The 25,895-nt window shown below is 37.8% G+C and overlaps 1 protein-coding gene across 1 annotated transcript in view; it reads left to right on the top strand.

The window, feature by feature from the left end:
- Positions 1-25,895, top strand: part of PIGK (phosphatidylinositol glycan anchor biosynthesis class K) — a 153,448-nt gene that overhangs the window by 72,353 nt on the left and 55,200 nt on the right. Inside the window, exon 10 of the mRNA XM_062191566.1 lies at positions 19,405-19,489. Within this exon, the coding sequence (XP_062047550.1) occupies positions 19,405-19,489 (85 nt within the window). The remainder of the gene's footprint in view (positions 1-19,404; positions 19,490-25,895) is intronic.

The following is a 25,895-nucleotide window of genomic DNA, read 5'->3' as shown; positions in this document are numbered from 1 at the left end:
GAAGGCAGGAGCCAGGAACCCACCTGGATTTCCCACATGGGTTTCAGAGGCCCAAGCACTTGGGCTATTCATCATCTGCTGCTTTCCCAGATGCATTATCAGGGAGCTGGATCAGAAGTGGAGTAGCTGGGACTCAAACCAGAACTTTGATAGGCAATATGATCGTTGCAAGCAGTGGCTTACCCTGTGTGCCATAAAGCTGGCCCCAATCTATTGCACTTGTATTTTAAGGTACTGAGACAGATAATAATGAGCTTTGTGGTGAGACATAAAGTTATAAATGATGTAATTACTTTGTATAAGCATGATATAGATATTTAAAATCTTATATCTAACTGAAGGTCAAGCTGTAACTTAACACTTTTAAGAAGTAAGTGATGCTCATATGATTTTACTTTAGTGTGCTAAAATACTATTAATATGTGTCTTCTAAATCATAGGCAATGATTAAACTATATCTTACATGGTTTCAGTGTTAAGGTTAATATTTTTTTATATTTCTTTGAAAATTAGGTACAGTGAAACCTTGAGTTAGAAAATTGGATAACTTATGGTAATAAAGAGTACATGAAAAGAGTGAGTTAACACTAAATACAAGAAATCCCAGATGTAAAAGAGCAACTTGCTTTTAATGATCTTTGGCATTCATAGCTTCAAATTTCATCAGTAAGAAGCTTTTCCAAATAAAAGAATGCCCTATAGTTTTCAGAACGAGTTGCAGGGTTTCACTTTTTCCAAAACAAGAAATTAATAAAAATGAGTTACAGAAGTGATTTGAAGTTAATAATAATCAATTGATTTCACTTTTGGAATTATTGCTGACTGGATTTTTAGAAAAACTCTTTGTTATAAAATACCCAGATGCTGTTTGAATTACCAAAACACACTTTTAAATACATAGCCGAGCTGCCAAGGGAATAGGTGTGTGGAGACAAATGACATTGATAAATAGCGTTATTGGCTTTTCTCAGATTGAACTAGAGCTGGTGGCACTCCATTATTCAGTGGAAGGGGCCAATCAGGCTCTAACTTTCTAAATTGTTTCTGGATGGTAGCAGCTCTTATTCCAAACTTGCACCTTCCTCTAGCAATTGGCAACAAGCTCAGATTCTGTGTTTCCTTTTGGAAAGCCAGTTTAGATTTCCTATAAAAACAGACTATCAGTGGAGTGGAGTCCTCCAGATTTAATTCTCTGAAGTCATTTAAGATTGTAATTTCCTTCTTTGTCCAACCCATGATGTTTCCAACTGCATCTTGAACCAAACATGCCTTTATAAGGGACTTTGTGCCTTAGCCTGCTGTTGACCTGTTTATTCATGAGGAGAAAATATTTCCAAGAGCCTGTTGCAGAACTGTGGCTCTCAGTAGTAAGCTTAGCTTTGCTTAACGGTAGGGAAAACTTTTGAGGAAAAATACATGAGGAACTAAGACCTAGGTGCTGTGTGAACATGGACAAAAGGCTATCAAAATGGTAGTTACTGATATAGAAACCTAGAGTTTTGAATTAGAATGGATTTGTGGGAGAGTCAGGACAAGAGACAATGGATCCATATGTGGATACTAGGGCTAAAGAATTGCATAAAACTACTAACTTCCAAGATTTTACCCTCAATCAAAGAGCAGAGTGGAACAAAATTTAACAGACTTTGTGGAAGAAACTATGGAAATGTCTCTGATTTGCTTTGGCTTCAGATGGAGAATGGAGGGGAGAGGCTTCTATGAGAATATGTAACCTTAGTGATACTCTGACCTGGCTGAGAGTTGTAATTTCCTTCTTGCTGAAGAATTTTAGTTGAAAACTCAGCTGCAGTAATACCAGGCTCATAGGAATCCAAAGCAAGACAGAAGCAAACTGAAATTCTCTTTTGAGAAATCACCTTCAACTGAGGTTTGTTAGAGTCCTCACATATTAAGGTCTGTCATCACATGGTCATGATCTTAAATTGAAATCAATTTGAGAATATAAGCCTCCATGAGAATGTTAGTTTTCTACTGCTGTATAATAAAATGCCACAAATTTAGTAGTATAAACAGTACTCATTGTCTGATTGTGTAGGTCAGAAGGCTGATTACGGGCTAGGTGTGTCTTTGGTCTAGAATCTCATTGGCTGAAATAAAAATGTCAGCTGATGCTGAGTCCCGAGTCCTCATCCAATCTTATCTGTTGTTGACAAAATTCATTTCCTTTCACATCAGGCTGAAATTCCCCTTTTCTCTCAGAGTATCGAACAAGAATAATTTTTAGCTTCCACAGGCTGCCTTAACTGCTTACCTACGGGCCCCACCCGTAGGCAGTTTGCTTCTTCAAGTTCTACAGTAGAATTTTTTCTTACTTTGAATCTTCCTGATTTTAGAAAGGACGTAGTCCCTTTAAAAGATCACTTGATCAAATCTGGCCCACCCAGGCCTATCTCCTGATTAACTCAGTGTGAACTGATTTATGTAGGATCTTAATTAACATTTGAAAAATCCTCTTGAATTGGCAAGTGACATAATCTATAATCTAATCGGAGGAAGGAGCTCCATCCTATGCAAGGTCTAGCATGTGCTCAAAGACAGCAGATTACAGGGTGTGAATACCAGGGGATACTCTTGAGGACCATTTCAGAGTTCCACCCACCACAGCATAGAAGAAACATATTCAATCCATGGTTCATTTAATTTGTGTACATAGAGAGCCCATGGATATAGAGGGCTGACTGTATTTACAATGGGATAAAACTGTATCAGCAATAAACATCTTTTTTTTTTTAACCCAGAAACCTTTTATTTAAGGTGTACAAACTATGTATTTCATAAATACAAATTTGGAACATAGTGATTCTTACCACCCTACTCTCCCTTCTATCTGCATCTTAATAGCAACAGGTACTAGAGCAACTAATGTACTAGGTACATTACCAATAATATATTGAGAGAAAAATAGCTGTCTTTTTAGAATTTTACCCATCTAAACTATTGTGCTGCAGCATTTTAAGCGGTTGACTTTAACGCTTGCATCCCATGTTGGAATTCCAGGCCCAACTGCTCTGCTTCTGATCCAGCTTCATGCTAAAGCATCAGGGAAAGCAGTGGAAAATGACTCAGAATACCTGGGCTCCTTTCACCCCTGTGAGAGACCCAGAAGGAACACCATGCTCCTGGCTTTGGCTTGGCCATTGCAGGCATTTGAGGAATGACCCAGCAGATGGAAGATCTCTTTTCTCTCTCTGTCCTTTTCTCTCTTCTTCCTTTTTATTATTATTATTTTTTTAATTTTTTGACAGGCAGAGTGGACAGTGAGAGAGAGAGACAGAGAGAAAGGTCTTCCTTTTGCCGTTGGTTCACCCTCCAATGGCCACCGTGGCTGGTGTGCTGTGGCCGGCGCACCGCGCCGATTCGATGGCAAGAGCCAGGTGCTTCTCCTGGTCTCCCATGGGGTTCAGGGCCCAAGCACTTGGGCCATCCTCCACTGCACTCCATAAAATAAATCTTTTAAAAATAAAGAATGAACAAAAATTATACTTCCAAAATACAAAATATGAGCATTTTGTAACACACCTTTACTTAAATGACACCTAAAGCAGTGTATTTCTGGAAGAAGGAAAATGAGCCAGAAGGGAGATTTGACTGAAAGTAGGAAGGCTGAGCTAATACATTGGCAAAGTGTGAATAAATTTAAACAGCAAATTAATGTAGTTTATAATTATGATAATAATAGTAATGACGATGCTGCTAATTATTTGGGGGCAATAAGATAAATTTAGCAACAATATTATGTTAGAGAAGTGATTGATTTTTTAATTTAATTTTATTTATTTGAAAGACAGAGTTACAGAGAGAGGTAGAGACAGAGAGAGAGGTCTTCCATCGGCTGGTTCACTCCCCAGATGGCCGCAGTGGCAGGAGCTGCATCAATCCGAAGCCAAGGCAAGGAGCTTCTTCTGGGTCTCTCACATGGGTGCAGGGGCCCAAGGACTTGGGCCATCTTCCACTGCTATCCAAGGCCATAGCAGAGAGCTGGATTGGAAGAGGAGCAGCCGGGACTCAAACTGGTGCCCATATGGGATTTTGGTGCTTCAGGCCAGGGCTGCTGCGCCACAGTGCTGGTCCCAGAAGTGATTCATTTTTAAAATATGAGATTTTCACTTTGTTTTGTTTGTGAAAAGGATCATAAATTTAAAATTAAAAAGAAAAATTTAAATTTATTTGACAGTTAAAGTTATAGACAGACAGAGAGAGAGAGAGAGAGAGAGGTCTTCCTTCTGTTGGTTCACCCCCCAAATGGCCGCTACGGCCGGCACTGCACCGTTCCAAAGCCAGGAGCCAAGAGCTTCTTCCTGGTCTCCCAAGCGGGTGCAGGGGACCAAGCACCTGGGCCATCCTCCACTGCTCTCCTGGGCCACAGCAGAGAGCTGGACTGGAAGAGGAACAGTTAGGACTAGAACTGGCTCCCATATGGGATGCTGGCACTGCAGGCAGAGGATTAACCAAGAGAGCCATAGCGCTGGCCCCATGGGAAAAGGATAATAAATTTTACCTTTAGTTTGTGAGGTAATTTTGCTTTTTTTTTTTTTTTGATTACTTTTAAATGAATAGAAATAGAGGAAATAAGATCAGAAACAATACAAGAAAATAAAACAGAATTAGAACATCCTTGAGAAGGCAGCAAGGAGGGTAGATGGAGTATAGAAAAAACAGGACAAATACATAGAAATTACAAAGGCAGAAATAATTTTACTTATTACAATAAATTTACAATAATCTTAATGCTTTAAGACAGAGATCATGATATTAAGATAAAAATAATTTTTACCTATACTCAGGAGATGTAATGGTATTAAATAGCTGAAAATAAAAAGATTACCAGATAACTGCTAATCAAAAGAAAGTTATATAAATATGTTAGTATTAGGCAGAGTAGACTTAATTAAAGAGCATTATTAAATATAAACAGTATAACTAAAGATAAAAGGTTTATCTCACCATGAAGAAAAATCATGTAAGCCTTTTTGGTTTTTTTTGAACATTTATTTATTTATTTGAAAGGAAGGCAGAGTTGCAGAGAGAGGGGAAGGAGGGAAGAAGGGAGAGAGAAAGAGAGAGAGAGAAATCTTTCATCTTCTGGTTCACTCCCCCAAAGGGCGTCAGTGACCGACTGTATACTTTAAGGTGGGAAAGACAGGGACAAGATGAGAACACAAGCTGTTATTCATCTGTTCATCATCATGGTACAAACTTCAACTAATGGAGTACAGTAGTAAAAGAGATAGGAGGTATAAGAGTATGAAAGGGCTGGCACTGTGATATAATAGGTTAAGCGTCCACCTGTGGTGCCGGTATCCCATATGGGTGGCAGTTCAAATCTGGGTTTCTCCATTTCTGATCCAGTTCCCTGCTGATGTGCTTGGGAAAGCAGTAGAAGATGGCCCAAGTGCTTGGGCTCCTGCACCCATGTGGGAGACCCGGGAGAAACTCTTGGCTCCTGGCCTCAGGTTGGCCCAGCTCCAGGTGTTGGTAGCTGAACCAGTGGATGGAAAACCTATATCTCTGCTTCTCTCTGTCATGTAACACTGCATCTCAAATAAAAATAAATCTTAAAAAAAAGAATATGGAAGATGAAAACTCATTTGCCCTTTTAAAAAACAATATAACAAAATCTAAGAGAATCTACCATTATTAAATTTATTTATTTTTAATTAATGTATTTTTTAAGGAATACAAATTTCATATGTACAACTTTAGGAATATAGTTACTCTTCCCACCATACCTGCCCTCCCACACACGCTCCCACCCCTCCTTCTCCCTCTCCCCTTCTCAGTACCATTCTCCATTAAGATTCATTTTCAATTAACTTTGTACACAGAAGACCAACTCTATACCAAGTAAAGATTTTGAAAATTTGTGCACAAACACACACACACACCAAAAAAACTTTGAGAACTAGTTTTACAGTTAACTCTCATAATACAACTAACTGAGGACAGAAGTCCTGCGTGGGGAGTTAGTGCACAGTGACTCTTGTTGTTAATTTAACAATTAACACTCGTATGTATGACGTCATTGACCACCCAAGGCTCTTGACATGAGCTGCCTAGGCCTTGGAAGCCTTTTGAATCCACAAAGTCCATCAATATGTAGACAAGGCAATAAGCTAAGTGGAAGTTCTCTCCTCCCTTTAGAGAAAAGTATATCTTTCATTGATGACCACTTTTTTGCACTGTGATCTCACTCACAGAGATCCTTCATGTAGAATATTTTTTGCTGCAGTGTCTTGATTTTCCATGCCTGAAATGCTCTCATGGGCTTTTCGGCCAGACCAGGAAGCCTTAAAAGCTGCTTCTGAGGTCAGAGTGTTACTTAAAGCAATTGCCATTGTATGCGTTTGCTGTTTGGACTACTTCCCACGTTGGAACATTCTCTCCATTTTAATTCTGTCCATTATAATTACCTAATACTTGATCCTATTTATATGGTCACTTTAACACATAATCCTATCTATGTGTTCACTTTAACACTTAATTTGATCACCTTAACACTTAAGATGACATTTTTATCACACAGCTTAATTGGATTTGGGGTCTCATGACAAATTTTTAAACTGTACCCTTAGAAGTAAGTCTTTAGGAATGTATGCGATACAGCTTTACAGTTACAAAGTTCCTCTTCCCTCTCTTATTCCCATGCTTATTTTTTGCTGAAATCTCTTTTCTTTTTCTTTTTCTTTTTTTTTTGACAGGCAGAGTGGACAGTGAGAAAGAGAGAGACAGAGAGAAAGGTCTTCCTTCACTTTTGGTTCATCCTCCAATGGCTGCCGTGCTGCGGCCGGCGCACCGCGCTGATCCGAAGGCAAGGAGCCAGGTATTTCTCCTGGTCTCCCATGGGGTGCAGGGCACAAGCACTTGGGCCATCCTCCACTGCACTCCCGGGCCACAGCAGAGAGCTGGCCTGGAAGAGGGGCAACCGGGACAGAATCCGGTGCCCCGACCGGGACTAGAACCTGGTGTGCTGGCGCCGCAAGGCGGAGGATTAGCCTGTTGAGCCACAGCGCCGGCCCAAAATCTATTTTCAATAGACTTTATACACATATGATTAACTGTAAGTTAAGAGTTCAACAAATAGTATGAAGAAAAAAGATAAAAAAAAGAAAACAAAACTGTTTCTCGACAGTCAGTACAAGTCATCCCTTCTCGAAGTGTCAATTTCACTTCTACAGATTTTGTTTTCGGTGTTTTATTAGTTCTCACAGATCAGGGAGAACATATAGTAATTGTCTTTTGGGACTGGCTTATTTCACTAAATATGATATTTTCCAGATTCATCCATTTTGGTACAAATGACTGGATTTCATTTTTTTTTTAATGCTGTGTAGTATTTTTTTTAAAGGTTTTTATTTATTTATTTGAGAGGTAAAGTTACAGACAGTGAGAGGGAGAGACAGAGAGAAAGGTCTTCCTTCCGTTGGTTCACTCCCCAGATGGCCCCAATGGCTGGAGCTGCGCCAATGCAAAGCCTGGAGCCAGGAACCAGGTGCTTCTTTCTGGTCTCCCATTCGGGTGTAGGGGCCCAAGGATTTGGACAGCCAGGACTAGAGCTGGCACCATATGGGATGCTGGCCCACAGGCAGAGTATTAACCTACTGCGCCACGGCACCAGCCCCAGTGCTGTGTAGTATTACATAGTATACATATCCTGTAATTATTTTATCCAGTCTTCGGTTGATGGGCATTTAGGTTGGTTCCATGTCTTAGCTATTGTGACTTGAGCTGCAATAAACATGGAGGTGCAGATAACTCTTTTATTTACTGATTCATTTCCCCTGGGTAAATTCCCAGGAGTGGGAAGGCTGGTTCAAATGGTAGGTCTATGTTCAGATTTCTGAGGTATCTCCATACTGTATTCCATAGTGGCTTTACTAAATTAAATTCCCACCAGTGGTGGATTAGTGTTATCATTTTCCCTACATCCTCATGAGAATTTGTTGTTTGTTGATTTCTGTATGAAAGCCATTCTAACTAGGGTGTGTTGAAACCTCATTGTGATTTTGATTTGCATTTCCCTGATGGCTAGTGATCATGAACATTATTTCATCTGTCTGTTGGCCATTTGGATTTCCTCTTTTGAAAAATGTCTGTTTAGGTCCTTGGCCCATCTCTTAACTGGGTTGTTTATTTTGTTGTTGTGGAGTTTCTTGTTCTCTTTGTATATTCTGGTTATTAATCCTTTATCTATAGCATGGTTTGCAAATTTTTTTCTCATTCTGTCGGTTGCCTCTTCAGTTTCCTGACTGTTTCTTTTGCAGTACAGAAACTTCTCAATTTGATGCAATCCCAGCTGTTAATTTTGGCTTTGACTGCCTGTGCCTCTGGGGTTTTTTCCAAGAAGTCTTTGCCAGTGCCAATATCTTACAGGGTTTCCGCAATGTTCTCTAATAATTTGATGGTGTTGGGTTGTAGATTTAGATTTTTTTTTTTTATAAATAAATCTTTTATTTTATTTTATTTTTTTTTTTATTTTTGACAGGCAGAGTGGACAGTGAGAGAGAGAGAGAGAAAGGTCTTCCTTTTTGCCGTTGGTTCACCCTCCAATGGCCGCCACGGCTGGCGTGCTGCGACCAGCGCACAGCGCTGATCCGATGGCAGGAGCCAGGTGCTTCTCCTGGTCTCCCATGGGGTGCAGGACCCAAGCACTTGGGCCATCCTCCACTGCACTCCCTGGCCAGAGCAGAGAGCTGGCCTGGAAGAGGGGCAACCGGGACAGGATCGGTGCCCCGACCGGGACTAGAACCCGGTGTGCCGGCGCCGCAAGGCGGAGGATTAGCCTAGTGAGCCAGGGCGCCGGCTAGATTTAGATCTTTAATCCATGTTGAGTGGATTTTTGTGTAAGGTGTAAACTAGGGTTCTTCATACAATGCACATGGATTCCAGTTTTCAGAGCACCATTTGTTGAAGAGAGTGTCCTTGCTCCAGAGATTGGTTTTAGCTCCTTGGTCAAATATAAGTTGACTGAAGATGCTTGCATTGATTTCTGGCAATTCTATTCTTTTCCATCATTTTTGTACCAGTACCAGGCTGTTTTGAGTATAACTGCCTTGTAGTATGTCTTGAAATCTGGTATTGTGATGCCTCCTGCTTTGTTTTTTTGTTGTGTAAGATTGTGTTTCCAATATAATTTCAGCATCATTTTTTCTATCTGTGAAGATTGTCTTTGGTATTTTATTGGTATTGAATATTATCTATAAATTGCTTTCAAAATAATGGACATTTTGATGTTTTCCACTTTTTTTTAAAGATTTATTTTATTTATTTGAACGATAGAGTTACAGAGAGAAGTAGAGACAGAGAAAGAGGTCTTCCATCCTCTGGTTCACTCCCCAAATGGTTGCAATGGCCGGAGCTGCGCTGATCCAAAGCCAGAAGCCAGGAGCTTCTTCTGGGTCTCCCACATGGGCGCAGGGGCCCAAGGACTTGGGCCATCTTCCACTGCTTTCCCAGGCCATAGCAGAGAGCGAGATTGGAAGTGGAGCAGCTGGGACTAGAACCGGCACCTGTATGGGATGCCGGTGCTTAAGGCCAGGGCTTTAACCCACGGCACCACAACGCTGACCCCCGTTTTGATGATATTGATCCTTCCAATCCATGAATATAGAAGATTTAAAAATTTTTTTTGTATCTTCGTCTATTTATTTATTTTTTAATGTTTTGTTATTCTCCTCCTAGAGATCTTTGACATCCTTGGTTAAATTTATATTTTTGTAGCTTGTGAAAGGGATTGATCTTAGAAGTTCTTTTTCAGACATGGCATTGTCTGTGTATAAAAAGGCTGTTGATTTTTGTTGTTGATTTTATACTCTGCTACTTTACCAAACTCTTTTATGAGTTCCAATAGACTCTTAGTGGAGTCTTTTGGATCCCCTACATACAGAATCATGTCATCGACAAATAGGGATAGTTTGACTTTCTCCTTCCCAACTTGTATCCCTTTGATTTCTTTTTCTTGACTAGTAGCTCTGGCTAATATTTCCAGGAGCATAAGGAATAACAGTGGTGATAGTGGACATCCTTGTCTGGTACCAGATTTCAGTGGGAATGCTTCCAACTTTTCCCCATTCAGTAGGATGCTGGCCATGGGTTTGTCATAAATTGCCTTGATTGTGTTGAGGAGTGTTCCTTCTATACCCAATTTGCTTAGAGTTTTCATCATGAAAGGCTGTTGTATTTTATCAAATGCTTTCTCTGCATCTGTTGAGATAATCATGTGTTTTTTGTTTTGCAGTTTGTTAATGTGATATATCACATTGATTGATTTGCGAATGTTGAACCATCTTTGCATACCATAGATCCCACTTGGTCTAGGTGAATGATCTTTTTCTGATGTGTTGTTGGATTTGATTAACTAGAATTTTGTCTGGGATTTTTGTACCCAGGTGGGAGACGTGGATAGAATTCCTTACCCTTGGCTTCAGCATAGCTCAGCCCAGGCTATTGGCCACTTGCAGTGGCAATCAGAGGATGGAAGCTCTCTGTCTCTGTCTCTTCCTCTCTCTCTCTCTAACTGCTTTTCAAATAAATAAATAAAATAAATAAATATTTTAAAAGTTATAGAATATATTGGAACACTGAAGTGAAAGGTAGACCATGTTGAGGTGAGAAGGGTAATTATCATGTCATTTCTACCAGATATGTTAATACAAATTAATTTTTCTTAAATTTCCAGTATTTAATTTCCAGCATTATTCTAAGCACTTCACATTTATTGACTCATTTAGTCCTCAGAACAGCTGTAGGATGTGTAGTCATTTTACAGTTGACTACAGATGCAGGGAGGTTGTATCTTGTACAAGCAGTGCTATCTGTCTGCTTTAACCATTCCTGTATTTTATCCTTCCAGAATTCTTTATGGAACTTAATAAGCTGGTAACCAAATTCATGTGGACTAGTTAAGGAGCAAGAATAGCCTAAGACATTTAGATGATTAAGGCATATGGGCAAAGGTGATGAAAGAGAGCTATTGACTCTGTTACTAACACTCTCTATTTTAAAGTTGTAGTGACCAAAATAATGTGATACTGGCTCAGTTGATGTAAATACATGTGTAACAGATTATAAATAAGTCCAAAAGAGATCTAAACATAGCAATATATGGCAGTTAAGGTTTTACGAAAAATTGGAGGAAAGGATAGAAAAGACAAAAAGTTCACATTGAAGAATTGGATTGCTATGCAGCAAAAAATAAGATTATATTTCTTTTCACACTGTACATAAAAACAAAGAAATGGATTAAGAATCTGAATGTAAAAAGAAACATCACAACTACTAAAGAATGTCTTTTTTATTTAGGATTAGGTTAAGATGTTATGTTACCCAGAGTATAATTTGAGAAGAAACAAACATTAAAGTTTACAGGAACAAAAGTAAAGTATCTGGAGTGGACCTTTACCCTACCACTGAAGATATCCAAACCTGAGGCTGGTATTGTGGTGTAGCTTGTAGAGCTGCTGCCTGCAATGCCTGCATCCTATATGTGTGTCGGTTTGTGTCTCAGCTGTTCCAATTCTGATCCATTTCCCGTGCTAATGGCCTTAGAGACTCAGCAGATGATGGCCCAAGTGTTTGGGCCCCTGCCACCCACATGGGAGACCTACATGAAGCTTCTGCCTCCTGGCTTAGGACTGGCCCAGCCCTGACTGTGGCAACCATTAGGAATTGAACCAGTGGATGGAGGAGCATGTGATCTCTCTCTCTCCTCACTCTCTTTCTCTGTAACTCTGACTTCCAAATAATAAATCTTAAAAGCAAATAATAAAAAGATATTCACATCCCACATCAGAGGACCTGAGTTCAATGCCGAGCTCTGACTCCTGACTTCAGCTCTCTCTGCCATTGCAGATCCTAGTAGGCATTGATGATGGCTTAAGTAATTGGATTCCTGCCACTCATGGTGGAGACCTGAACTGTGATCTGCTCTTCTGGCTCTGGCCCTGAAATATCCACAGCCATTGCAGGCATTTGGGGAGTAGACCAGCAGATGGAAGCACACTCTTTCTCTGTCTCTCAAATTAAAAAAAAAAAAAAAAAATTAAGTGAAATACTATACTTTGGAAAAAACAGCAACATAAGTTAGAAGAGACTGTGTGGATGAAATTATTTGCAATACATGTCAAAAGAATTTCTGTCTGAATTATGTTAGTAACTCTGCGTATTGATTTTTTAAAAAAGATAAGCTCAATAGGAAAATAAGCAAAAGAAGAACAGTTTGAAAAGGAAGAAAGACTTATGTCCAGTAATCATTTAACTGTTTTTTAGAAAGGAAATAAGGGGCCAGCACCGTGACGCAGTAGGTTAATCGTCCGTCTGTGGTGCCTGCATCCCATTTGGGTGCCGGTTCTAGTTCTGGCTGCTCCTCTTCCAATCTGGCTCTCTGCTATGGCCTGAGAAAGCAGTGGAGGATGGCCCAGGTCCTTGGGCCTCTGCACCTACTTGGGAGACCAGGAAGAAGCACTTGACTCCTGGCTTCAGATCGGTGCAGCTCTGGCCATTGCGGCCATTTGGGGAGTGAACCAACGGAAGGAAGACCTTTCTCTTTCTCTCCCTCTCATTGTCTGTAACTCTACCTCTCAAATAAATAAATAAAATCTTAAAACAAACAAAAAAAGGAAATAAAATTTAAAACTGTGAGAACCTATTGTTTTTTTTTTTTAAGGATTTCTTTTTTTATTTGAAAGACAGAGTTACAAAGAGAGGTAGAGATAGAGAGAGAGATCTTCCATCTGCTGGTTCACTTCCCAGATGGCTGCAATGGCCGAAGCTGCGCCAATCCGAAGCCAGGAGCCAGGAGCTTCTTCCAGGCCTCCCATGCAGGTGCAGGAGCCCAAGGACTTGGGCCATCTTCTACTGCTATCCCAGGCCATAGCAGAGAGCCAGATTGGAAGAGGAGCAGCCAGGACTAGAATTGGTGCCCATATGGGATGCCGGCGCTTTAGGCCAGGGCTTTAACCCGCTGAGCCACAGTGCCGGCCCCGAGATCCTGTTTTTTATAGAGTTGCTGATGGAAGGAAATGAGAACTACAAATTTCTGATAGCGGTACAAATTGATACAGCCTCTTTGGGTAACAGTTTGGGTTGTTTCTAGCAAAATTTGAATGTGCTTAAATTTTAACCTAGTAACTCTACTTCTAAGTAATTATTCTAGCATAGAAATTGGGCAGCTTTTTCTGAAAAGTGCTGGATAGAAACTGTTTTGGCCTTTGTAGGTAATATAGTTTCAGTCGCGAAATCCAATTCTGCTATTGTAGTGCAACATTGAAACTTGACTTTTATATACTTTTTACTTGTGGTGAAATGTTACTCTTCTTTTGACTTGTTTTATTCAGCCATTAAAAGAATGTAGAACTACTCCTAGCTCACAGGATATCCAGATAGAGGTGATAAGCCATATTCGACCTCATGTATTTGGATGAAAGTGAAGTGACTGAATTATACCTAAAGAGACAATTTATTAATCTAGTGATTTATGGGTATTTATGTATTTTTCATATGTACAGGGATATCTAAAATTAAATTAAAATGAATGGAAAAAATATGTATCTCTGGATATATTTAGTAGCTTAGTTACATGGAGGAGTACACAGTGATTTTGATAATTGTTTCTCTGACCCTTTTCCTCTTGACTCTCTCTGTGATTTTAGATTTGGCTTCAACTCTACAAAGATAGTTCTTTATGTTTACAAGGTAATTGATTGGATGATCTTTTGGAAAACCCACCTGTAACTTCTGCCAGACAAGAATTTCCTTCCAAAGTTCCTCAAATGAAAACTAGTGCCTTGCTTTCTAGGATTTTATTATAGAAACTTTACTGAGTTCACTGGGAGATACTCTTTTTTAACTAATACGTACATTTTTAATACTATATTGCAAATTACTGGTAAATAAGGTGCATTTCAGTAATAAGGCCATAAATTAGAGTAACCTTAGTTCTCTTGGGAGTTAACTTTTATTCTACTTCATATTATGTCTCTTTATCTGGCTCACAATCTTCCTAGTAGTTTTGGTTATAACCAAGGTTAACATTAGGGTCTGGGCTCTATGATCCAGTTAGGTGAAGAGGCAACTGATTGAGGCAGGAGAGTTTTATTGAAAATAGAATATCAGAGAAATATTGTGTTCTACAAACACTCTGTTTCAAAAAACAGTAAAATAAGGAATACAGTTTTTTTTTTCATTTAGATTATTCCATTATTAAATTATTTAAACAGACTCTCTTAGTGAAGTGATGGGGCTTAGGAAGAATAGGTGAGCAGAAGGAGCAATCTTAAAAAAACACTATCTGGGATAATGGAAGACAACTTGCATGGAGCAGGGTGAGACTTGGGGACAGTTGGAGTCTTGGTGATGAAAAGAAGAAGAGAGCACCATGAGATAAAAGCTAGATGAAAATAAGATCCTTACCCCCCCCCCAAAAAAAAAAAAAAGATCAATTGTATCCTTTTGTTCCCACCACCACAGAAACCACCTTTGATAAAAAGAAGCTACATTTCATTCTAGCCACAGAAGAGGGTGCTGTAGAACTGAGAAACCTAAGAAACCAGCTTATCTCCCTTCTCCCTTATCACAAGATAATTTGCTATGGCTAATCCTGAAAAAAAGCCAATACAAGCATTCCTCAACAGAAACAGAAGCCAACTCTTGTACAGAGTTACTGTAAAACAGAAAGGTAAAATTGAAACCATTTGATAAATTAGACACACACACACACACACAGACACGTGCATATGCACACAGAGTATGAAAACAGAAAAAGGAAAGAAAAACAGGACAGAGGAAATCTGAAATGCTGCACTTGAACACAAATCATGTCTATTAAGTAAGCAGTTGCGCTAGAAAAGGACACTGTGAGTGATGCCCAAACATTTACAATTGAAATGGGCAGACAGCATGAAGACCTTTGAGACAAGAAGTGACATAACTCAGGAAAGAAATAGACAAAAAACAAAAATCATTTTGGAAATAAAAACTAAATTACAGGGTACACAAGGGGAGATAGATATTACCAAAAGTTAAGTAAGAGGCATAGACAATAGATATGAAAAAGATTCAAGAAAATGATACCGAAATAAGAAAAAAAGAATCAGAGAGAAAATTAAACACAATTTCATTATATTAAGGCTTTGAAATAGAAAAAAAATGGAAAATGAACAGAAATAATATTTAACATACTTAAATATTTTTTTCTGAAATAAACAAATCTGAATTTCTATGTTGAAAAGACTTGTTTCTTGTGTACATAGGAGAATTGCTCTAACAACCAGCACTTAAAGTATACTCTAATGTTAGGTCTTGAAATGAAAGAAGAAAGACCAAAAAAAAAAAAAAAAAGAAAAAAAAAACCTGAAAGTAAAAAAAATGAAGAATTTAAAATTAAAAATAGATAAAAAATGAAGGAAAATCAACTTGATATTATTCTTCTTGATAGCAATAAGTGATGCAAGAAAACAATAGATAAACATTTTTAAGAAATTATGAACAGGAAACATTTAATAGATTGTGAAACACTAAATAAGTAAAATACTCTTATGTCCTAGTGATACCCATGTGAATTACACTTTGGCTTTGGAAAAATGCTTCCTTTATTAAAATTTTCAAGCATATCTGGGATAAATGCTAAAATATTTAGATGTGAACTATCAAACTGTCTGCAAATTACTTTCAAAAATAGTTCAACAAAAATAATATATAAAAATGCTTGATATTTTATAACAACTATGGCATTTAAAAAGTTACTGAAAACAAATTGCAGGATTTTGTATATTTGTATGCTTACAGAAATGCCTTTTATATTACTGAGAAACATTTTATAAGTAAAATCTATTCCTTTTTTTTTTTTTTTTTTTTTGACAGGCAGAGTAGATAGTGAGAGAGAGAGACAGAGAGAAAGGTCTTCCTTTTTGCCGTTGGTTCACCCTCCAATGGCCGCTGCGGCTGGCGCATCTCGCTGATCCGAAGCCAGGAGCCAGGTGCTTCTCCTGGTCTCCCATGCGGGTGCAGGGCCCAAGCACTTGGGCCATCCTCCACTACACTCCCGGGCCATAGCAGAGGAGAGCTGGCCTGGAAGAGGGACAACCGGGATAGAATCCGGTGCCTGAACTGGGACTAGAACCCGGTGTGCCAGCGCCGCAAGGTGGAGGATTAGCCTGTTAAACCACAGCGCCGGCCTCAATTTTTTTTTAAAGATTCATTTAATTTACTTGAGAGGCAGAGTTACAGAGAGAGAGAGAGAGAGAGACAGACATAGAGGTCTTCCATCGCTGATTCACTCCCCAAATGGCCACAGTAGCCACAGCTAGGTAGATCCAAAACCAGGAGCCAGGTGTTTCTTCTGGGTCTCCCACGTGGATGCAGGGGCCCAAGTACTTGGGCCATCTTCTACTGGTTTCCCAGGCCATCAGCAGGGAGCTGGATCAGAAGTGGGGCAGCCAGGACTGAAGCCGATACCCAAATGGGATGCTAGCACCTCAGGTGGATGCTTAACCTACTATGCTACAGTGCCACTGGCCCCTATATTCCATCTTTTTAAAAAAATATTTATTTGAAAGGCAGGGTTACAGAGAGAAGATGAGACAAAGAGAACAAACACATTAGCAGGGAGCTGGATCAGAAGGGGAGCAGCCAATAGTTGAACCGGGGTGGGGCTAGGGGTAGGGGTTAGAGAGAGAGAGAGAGAGAGATTGATTGATTTTACATTTGCTGATTTACTTCTCAGATGGCTTCTACAGCTCAGACTGGGCCAGGCTGAAATCAGGAGGCGAGCTTGGAATTCCATTCTGGTCTCCTGCATCATGACTGTTGCCTGAGCACTTGAGCCATCATGTCAGTAGGAGGCTTGACTATCCATAGTGCTCATATGGGATGCTGGCAGGGTACCAGGAGGTGGTTTAGCCCACTGCACCACAGTGCAGGTCTGCAAGACAATGTTTTGAGACAGCTTTTTTCCCTCCATGATTAGTGGGAATCTTCAGAGTTTCTAAAAATTAAGTTAATTTTATGCTAATTCTGCAAGTTTTATAAAGTTACTTTACTTAAAAAAGAGGTTCTTGAAACTCTTAAATCATATGCAAACTTTTGTCTTCATTTGTAAATCTACATTTTTCTTGGGAGAGATTCCAGAGTTCTCATTAAATTGCTTAACTGTAGCTCTAGAAAATTAGACCCATCTTTGTTTCATTAATTATTCTAGGTAATTCAAAATTTAAATTTTTAAAATTTAATTTTCATTATGTATAATTCACAGAAAAAAGAATAAAGGAAATATTTAAGTATACTTAGTCTTTATTAAAATTCCATGTTTATTTACTATTTCAGAAAATGTTGATAATTTGAAAAACATTTTATCAAATTTGTTTGCAAAGATTTTATTCTTTAGTTTTCTGCCCTTTACTATTTACTGTTATACTAGGTATGCATTGTGTCATATTTGCATCTCTAATTCAGTGTGGATCTTAAAGAAAATGTTTTCCATATCAAATAACCCCTGAGTTGTTTTTATTTCATTTTATTCATATATTCATGTATTAATTCAGCAGACATTTATTGAATCTTTATTATATGATAAACATCATATATACAAAGAAGAATAAAACATGATTTTTATGTTCAGGAATGTAAAAAGAAAGTGCCCAGTTGGGAATAAACAATATATTTTTAAAAAGAATAAGGGGAAGATGTTTTCCACACTGGTTAAGAAACTTCATTTCATGCTTGTAAAGTATGTCAGAGATCCTGGGTTTGAGTTCTGCCTTTACTCCTGATCCCAGCTTCCTGCTAACACACACTCAGGAAAGAGCAGGTGATGATTTAAGTAGCTGGGTCCCTGCCATCCATATGAGAGACCTAGATTGAGATCCTCTTTCCCAGCCTCAGCTTCAGTTTGGCCCAGCCCTAGTTGTTGCAGGCATTTTGAGAATGAACCAGTGGATGGGAAATCTCTGTCTCTTTCTTTCTCTTTCTCTCTCCTTTTCGAGTAAATAAATAAATAAAATTTTTTTTGTTTGTTTCTTAAATAAGCAAGAGAATTGGTGTTTGGTCCAAATAAATGTAACAGCATGGGAAAGTAAGAAATGTAACAGCATGATGGGGGAGGTGCAGGCCAGTAGCTGAATATGGCCAATGATAGGCCAGAACACAGAGATGTTGTTTGAGGGAAAGTTTGAAAGTGGAGCCAGGCGTGAAAACCTTTAAATGATGTGATAAAAAGCACCCTTGACCTTACTCCAGCTAGACTGGCTCTAACACAGAAATCAACAAATGATAAAAGTTGGAGAGGATGTAGGGAAAATGTACCCTGATCCACTGTTGGTAGGAATGTAAACTGGTGCATACTCTGTGGAAGACAGTATGGAGATATATCAGAAATCTGAATATAGACCTATCATATGACCCAGCCATCCCACTCCTGGGAATTTACCCAAACCAAAATAAATCAGCACATGAAAGAGTTATCTGTACTCCCATGTTCACTGCAGCACAATTCACAGTAGCTAAGATATGGAATCAACTGAGATATCCATCAACTGTAAACTGTATAAAGAAATTATGGAGTACTACTCAGCTGTAAAAATAAAAATGAAATCCTGTATTGTGCAACAATATGGATGCAACTGGAAACCATTATACTTTGTGAAATAAACCAGTCCCCCAAAGACAGATATGTTTTCCCTGAGCTGAGGTAACAGAGTACCTGAAATGTAATGTAAATGTAATGTATTGGAGTGAAATAGACATTTTGAGGTTTGATGATTGTTTATAGCCCTTGTCTCTTCCATTGAGGAACAGTGATTTTTTTTTTTTCTCTTCATACTATTTGTTGAACTCTTTTACTTAGAGTAGGGTTAACTATGTGATTATAAGTATACTGAAGTATTCTAAAAATAGATCTTTGTAAAAATTAAGGGTGGGAATGTGGGGGAGGGAGGAAGGGTTGGAGTGTGGGTGTGAGGTGGAGGGAGTGTCACTGTATTCTTTAATCTGTATATATATAATCTGTATATATGAAATTTGTATAACTTAAATAAAATTTAAAAAAAGAAAAAAGCATCCTTGAGGAACAGAGAGCTCTTACTTACCTTTAAGTCTCAGTGAAAGACAGGATCTGAGACCATTATATAATGTTAGCTTATCTTATTACACTGTAATTAAATACAATCTGGATACATCTTTTATCATTAAAAATTTTTTATCATTAAAAATATCATTTTTATCATTAAAAATTGTATTAGGCAATCTTTTAGACGTTATTGGTAAATATTGATTATTTCCAAAACTTACATTAAATGTATGTATTTAAAAATATTTCACATTTGTCATATTTAAATATTTGCCATTTTTAAAAATGGTATTTTCTTAGGCTTCTGTTTTTTATTTTTTTTACAGCTTTAAGGAAGACCGAATGGATGAAGAGCTAATGGAACCTCTTAAATATGCTGAACAACTTCCTGTAGCTCAGATAATACACCAGGTTTGCTTTCCATTTTATTCTTTTGAAAGAAACAAGAGTTTTAATCTCTGAAAAGTAATTGCTTTTGTTAGGTTTTTCGGAATCAATGTGCTGTGGCTGAAAGGCATTCCAGGCTGTCTGTCCCTATTTAGACTGCACCTATTACTGTTGAAAGTCTCTTTCAAAGCACAATGGTAAAAGGCTACTTGCTGTGTAATAATAAAATTCTTACTTATATAAAATACAGGGTAAAATCAGAATTATCTTTTGTGTATTACTTAACAACAAAACTTAATTTCAGAAAACTTTCATTTTGAACTATTGTATATAGTACTTGTTAGTGACAAGGAAAAAGAACTGAAAAAGTATCACTTAGTATAATTTTTTGGAGTAGCTAAAAAGAAAAAACAGTCTTACCCTACTTTCTCCACCTCACCCCATTATCAACCCTTGTAAAGTGTAATTCTAAATGTCATGTGGGCAATTTGTTCATTTCCAATTATAATGACTGTCATTCCTTCTGTATAACTATAATCTTAGAGAAGGCAGTGTTGTAAGTATTTAAGCTTAGAATTTGTACTGTAATTTTGACAACATATAACCTCTGCCCTGCTGGGCCAGAATCTAATAGTTTTAAATGGTCTGTTGACTAGAGTTACAGCCTTTAGACCTAGAAGATTTTTCAGAGCCTTTCAGATGATTGGAAATATTAAAAGTCTTTCCATGTCAGAATCTCTCAGAATTGTTATAAATGTTAATTTTTATTGTCAGTTTTTCCATATGTCATTTTCAATCAAAAGAATGTATTTAACTGATATGGGTCAATTAGAGGAAGTCCTAGTTTGAGCTTATTAAAAGAAATAGAAGCTTTTTTAAAAAAAAATTATTTATTTGAAAGTCTAAGTTACAGAGAGGGATCTTCCATTGGTTCACTCCCTAAGTGGCCACAAAGGCAGAGCCAAGCTGAAGCCAGGAGCCTTGAGCCAGGGCCCAAGCAGTTGGGCCACCTTCTGCTACTTTTTCAGGGAGCTAGATTGTAAGTGGAGCAGCCCAGACTTGAACTGGTGCCCATAGTGTCCTTCCTTTTTAAGAGCATGGAAGCAGCTGTCACATTGTGCTCAAAGGAATGAGCTATAGACAATTGGTCACACTAAGTTCAGATAGCTACCCCTGTACCCCCAGTCTTTCTTTAAAAAAATCTTCAAAGGCTGTGTTTTAAAACCATACCCACAAAGCTTATGGGTGTGCCATAAACCCCGAGGTAGAATATGGTTTGCAATGAACAGTCCCCCTCCTGTCTCCCCACCACAGAGCTCGCCTTCTGAACCAGAGAGGTGCTGGTCACTTTTGGGGGACTCCTGCTTTTCCGACTACTTCTCCCCATCTGCCCGTGCTCCTAACGAAAACAGCCTGTTCGGTCCTCATTCCTAGCCAGTCTCCCATCCAGCAGCTCACAAAGTGGACATTGCATCCTCTGCAAAGGCTATCCATGAAATTTCCCCTTGGCACGACCATTTTGGCATCTGAGTTCCTATAGGACAGTGGTAGAGTTCATGGCTCCTCTCTCTGTGCCTCATAAAAACAGTGCTATGACTGAAAGGCCAGGTAGGCGAAGAAATAGAAGCTTTTACTTTAAACTGTTGGCTATGTAGATCTTTTCATCGACATTAAAATTTAGTTTTAAAATTCTGCAAGAAATTACCAAAAGCCGATCAGGAATTTGCTCCTCTGGGAAGCTCATCTGTGCTTGGTAATCAGGTCCAGTTTGTATGTCAGGAATTCCCTAGTGTTGTCAGAGCTTAAATGACCTAAGAGTCTGCAAATGTCACATTTAAAATTCTGTCTTCATGGCTGACTCTTGGCATAAATGAATTAAATAGCAGAGCAGGCAGCAAGTCAATATGTTCTTAACAGTAAGAGTGAGCAATGAAACAGTTTGTGGTTTGTTCAGAATAGGTAAATAGAATCCTCCCAGAACAGTTCGCCTAGAATAAAATCTGAAAGAGTAACCAAGAATTAACCTTTAAGATGGTTGATCAGATGAAATGTCAGTAGTATTTTTATAGCGTGAATGAACCAATAACTACCTGGTTTGTGTAACAGCTGCATTTTGCTATTTTCCCTTGTGTGAATTTAAAGATGAAAATTTTTGACTCTGCTGAAAATTTTAGATTGTATTTTTTACAAGTATAGGAGACTGTATTAATTTTAATATTTAAGTTTAAACGAAATTACAATTCTGTAGTATTTATTTTACAAAATTTGATATTTAAGAAGTTTTCTATGATATAAGAATTTAATTTATTGAATAAAATTAATTGTCCTCAAAACAGGTTGAAAAGGTCATTGTTAGTACTTTTGTTATTGCCCTTTTTTGATAGTGCTACAGCTTAGAGACTATTACATTGGCCTGTCCAAGTGGTTTTTAAGAAACATGAGTAATGTTGCCAGAAGTTCACTTATAAGTGAATTATTTGAAAGTGACATTGTCCTTCAAGATTAATAATATTCATGATAATTATGTGCAGCCAAGTCCACAAATATTTTTACGCTTATAATATATAGAATCATAGCATTTTGTAGAATATATCCAACCTCTACCTGTAACTCTGTTTTAAAAAATTGTATTTGTTTGAGAGGTAGAAAGAGACAGAATAACAGACAGCCACAGAAGGCTCTCTTTGTTGGATCATTCACCAAATGCTTACAATGATTGGGGCTGGGCCAGCTGAAAGCCAAGAACCAGAAACCTAATACATGCCTCCTGTATGTGTGGCAGGGACCAAACCACTTGAGTCATCACTCACTGACTCCAAAGGGGCACATTAGCAGGAAGCCGGAGTCAGGAGCAAAGGCAAGACTCAGGCCCAGCACTCTGATATGGGATACAGGTGTCCTAAATGCCAGGCCACATGCCTGCCCCCACCTCTTTTTATGAGAAATAATCTTACATCATACATTACCTGTGTCATATTTTTTAGAACATGTCACTGCTCTTTGACATAAAGTTATTTACATATCTTATATTTCTTACTCGATAACCCATCTAGGCAGTCTTGATATTTTGGTATTTTTTTCAGCATCTTACCTTGTGCCATGTCTGAATGGATGAATATATAACAGTAACTTAAAAGTCAGAACCACCACCTCTTTCAGCATCAGATGCTGGAGACTCTCAGTGGTAGCACAATTTAAAAGCTGCAGGTGAGATGGAGACTTTTGGAGCAGGAGCAGGGACAGATGAGCATATTGAGAAACAGGAAAGAGTCTCAGTCATCTGAGTAATTCATTTCTTGTGTATGGCATTTAAGTTGCTTTTTACAGTCAAGAGCTAGTTAGGATTCTCATTGTTGCCATTTTGTACTGCCAAATTATTTGCCATTTTTTTTTTCAGTTATCCTAGCAAAATACAATTTACTTATTTCTATTTATTTATTTATTTATTTGCCAGTCTTTTTTTTTAATTTAATAGATGTAAATTTACAAAGTGCAACTTTTGCATTGCTGTGGCTTTTTCCCCCATAACCTCCCTTCCACCCGCAGCCATCCCATCTCCCACTCCCTCTTCCATCCCACTCTTCATCAAGATTCATTTTCAATTATCTTTATATACAGAAGATCAACTTAGTCTATACTAAGCAAAGATTTCAACAGACTGTAGCCACACAACCACACAAGATATAGAGTACTGTTGTTTTACCGTTAATTCTCATAGTAAAACACATTAAGGACAGAGATCCTACGTGGGGAGCATGTGCACAGTGACTCCTGTAGTTGATTTAACAATTGACACTTGTCATTAATCACCTGAGGCTCTTGCCATGAGCTGTCAAGGCTGTGGAAGCCTCTTGAGTTCACCAACTCTGAACTTATTAGTCAAGGCCATATCACAGTGGAGGTTCCTTCCTCCCTTCAGAGAAAGGTGCCTGCTTCTTTGATGGCCTGTTCTTTCTGCTGGGGTCTTGTTCACCGAGATCTTTCATTCATTTAATCTCTCCTTCTCTCTCTGTTACTCTGCTTTTCAAATAAATAGATAAAATATATATCTACAAAAATTTCATGATTTTATTCTTATTGCATATGATACACTATTTTTTAAATTTAATTTTATTTAACAACAAAGTCTGATGAAGCATGCTAAATTGATTTTTATAAGGAACAAATACCTGAGCTGTGGCTTAAAAAACACTTGGATTGGGAATCAATATGTATTGTATTTGGTAATTTAATAATGTAGGAGATATTTAGTATAAAACAATTAAACTTTTATTTCATGTTGTATACATAATAAATTTACGCATGCAAAATAAAGAAAGACTAAAAATCTCAGAGTAACATTTAGGTGTCTGCAAATGAGGAAGAAATTCTTAATGAAAAGAAAAACCAGAAGATATGTTCAGTTATGTGAAGACAATATTTTACATGATGCAAGGTACCATAAAGTTAAGAGGAAAATACTAGAATCAAGGCAAATACATTTACAAAGAATAAAATAGTAAATTGGCTACTGTCTATCAATAATATACAAAGAACTGGAAGTTAAATGCAAACAAAACAACTCTGGGGGAAAAAAAGTCAAAAGAGATGCAAAGCAATTTAGGAAAAAATAAAAATGGCCAGTGGATGAAATGAAAGAGCCTCAAATGAGTAAGGGAATGTATATTACAAATTCAATGAAATTATTTAATAGTCATCAGACTGACAGAGTGATTTTTTTTTCCAAAATGACACTTTTGAAAACAGTTTGGCAGTTCTTAAAAAATTTAAACACAGTTTCCATATGACCTAATGATTCTAACTTAATTGTATACCAGAGACAAATGGAGACTTGCCTTTCACATAAAAACTTGTAAATGAATAGTCCTTGCAGCATTATTCTTATTAGGCTCAAAGTGGAAACAATGCAAATGTCCATGAACTGATAAATAAGTAAATAAAATATAGCACGTTCATACATTGGAATATTATTCATCAATAAAAAGAAGTGAGGTACAGTTACATGCTGCAACATGGATGAACCTTGATCACACAAGTGAAAGAAGTCAGTTACACAAATTCTATGTATTGTGTGGTATATTTATATGAAATGTCCAGACTAGCCAAATCTAGGTCTGGAATGAGGTGGGAGGGGTAGATTTACTGCTAATGGTACAGAGTTTCCTTTTTTGAAATGATGAACATCTTCTAGACTTAGTGTTGATCATTGGCTAACTCTGTGTGTGAATATTCTTTCTTTTCCCATGATATATATTTTCCTTTATTTTTTAAGGAATACAGATTTCCTAAGTACAACTTTAGGAATATAGTTATTCTTCTCAACATATCAGCCCTCCCATCCATACTCCCACCCCTCTTTCTCCTTCCTCTCCCCTTGCCAGTCCCATTCTCCATTAAAATTTATTTTCAATTAACTTAGTATACAGATGACCAGATCTATACTAAGTAAAGATTACAACAATTTGCACACACACATACACACACAAAACTGTTTGAGAACTGGTTCTACAGTTAGCTCTCAATACAACTCATTGAGGACAGAGCTCCTGCATGGGGAGTTAATGCACAATGACTCTTGTTGTTAATTTAACAATTAACACTCTTATGTATGACATCAGTGACCACCCAAGGCTATTGAAATGAGCTGCGTAAGCCATACACTCCGTCAGTATTTGGACAAGGTGATAAGCAAAGTAGAAATTCTGTCCTCCTTTTAGAGAAAAGTATATCCTTCTTTTATGGCCACTTATTTCCATTGGGGTCTCATAGAGATCCTTCATGTAGAACATTTTTTGCCATAGTGTCTTGGCTTTCTATGCCTGAAATGCTCTCATGGGCCTTTCAGCCAGACCAGGAAGCCTTGGGCTGATTCTGAGGTCAGAGTGTTACTTAAAGTATAATGTAATTCTGTAAGTCTGCTGTGTGTCCTGCTTCCCATGTTGAAAATTCTCTCCTTTTTAATTCTATCTATTATTATTGCTATGTACTTGATCCTATTATATGATCTCTTTAACATCTAATCCTATCTATATGTTCACTTGAATACTTAGTATGGCCACTTTAACAATTAAGATGGCCTTTTTATCACCAATTTTATTGGGATTTGGAGTCCCATGACAAGTTTTTTTTTTTTTTTTTTTTTAAGGGACTTTAAGAGTTTCTTTTCTTTTTCTTTTTTAAATTTTATTTAATGAATATAAATTTTCAGTGTACAGCTTATGGATTACAATGGCTTCCCCCTCCCATAACTTCCCTCCCACCCGCAACCCTCCCCTCTCCCGCTCCCTCTCCCCTTCCATTTGCATCAAGATTCATTTTCAATTCTCTTTATATACAGAAGATCAATTTAGTATAAAGATTTCAACAGTTTGAACCCACATAGAAACACAAAGTGAAACATACTGTTTGAGTACTAGTTATAGCATTAAAT

This window comes from Lepus europaeus, chromosome 5 (assembly GCF_033115175.1).
Source record: "Lepus europaeus isolate LE1 chromosome 5, mLepTim1.pri, whole genome shotgun sequence".
NCBI classification, from domain to species: domain Eukaryota; kingdom Metazoa; phylum Chordata; class Mammalia; order Lagomorpha; family Leporidae; genus Lepus; species Lepus europaeus.
This window is presented reverse-complemented; position numbering and strand designations above follow the sequence as displayed.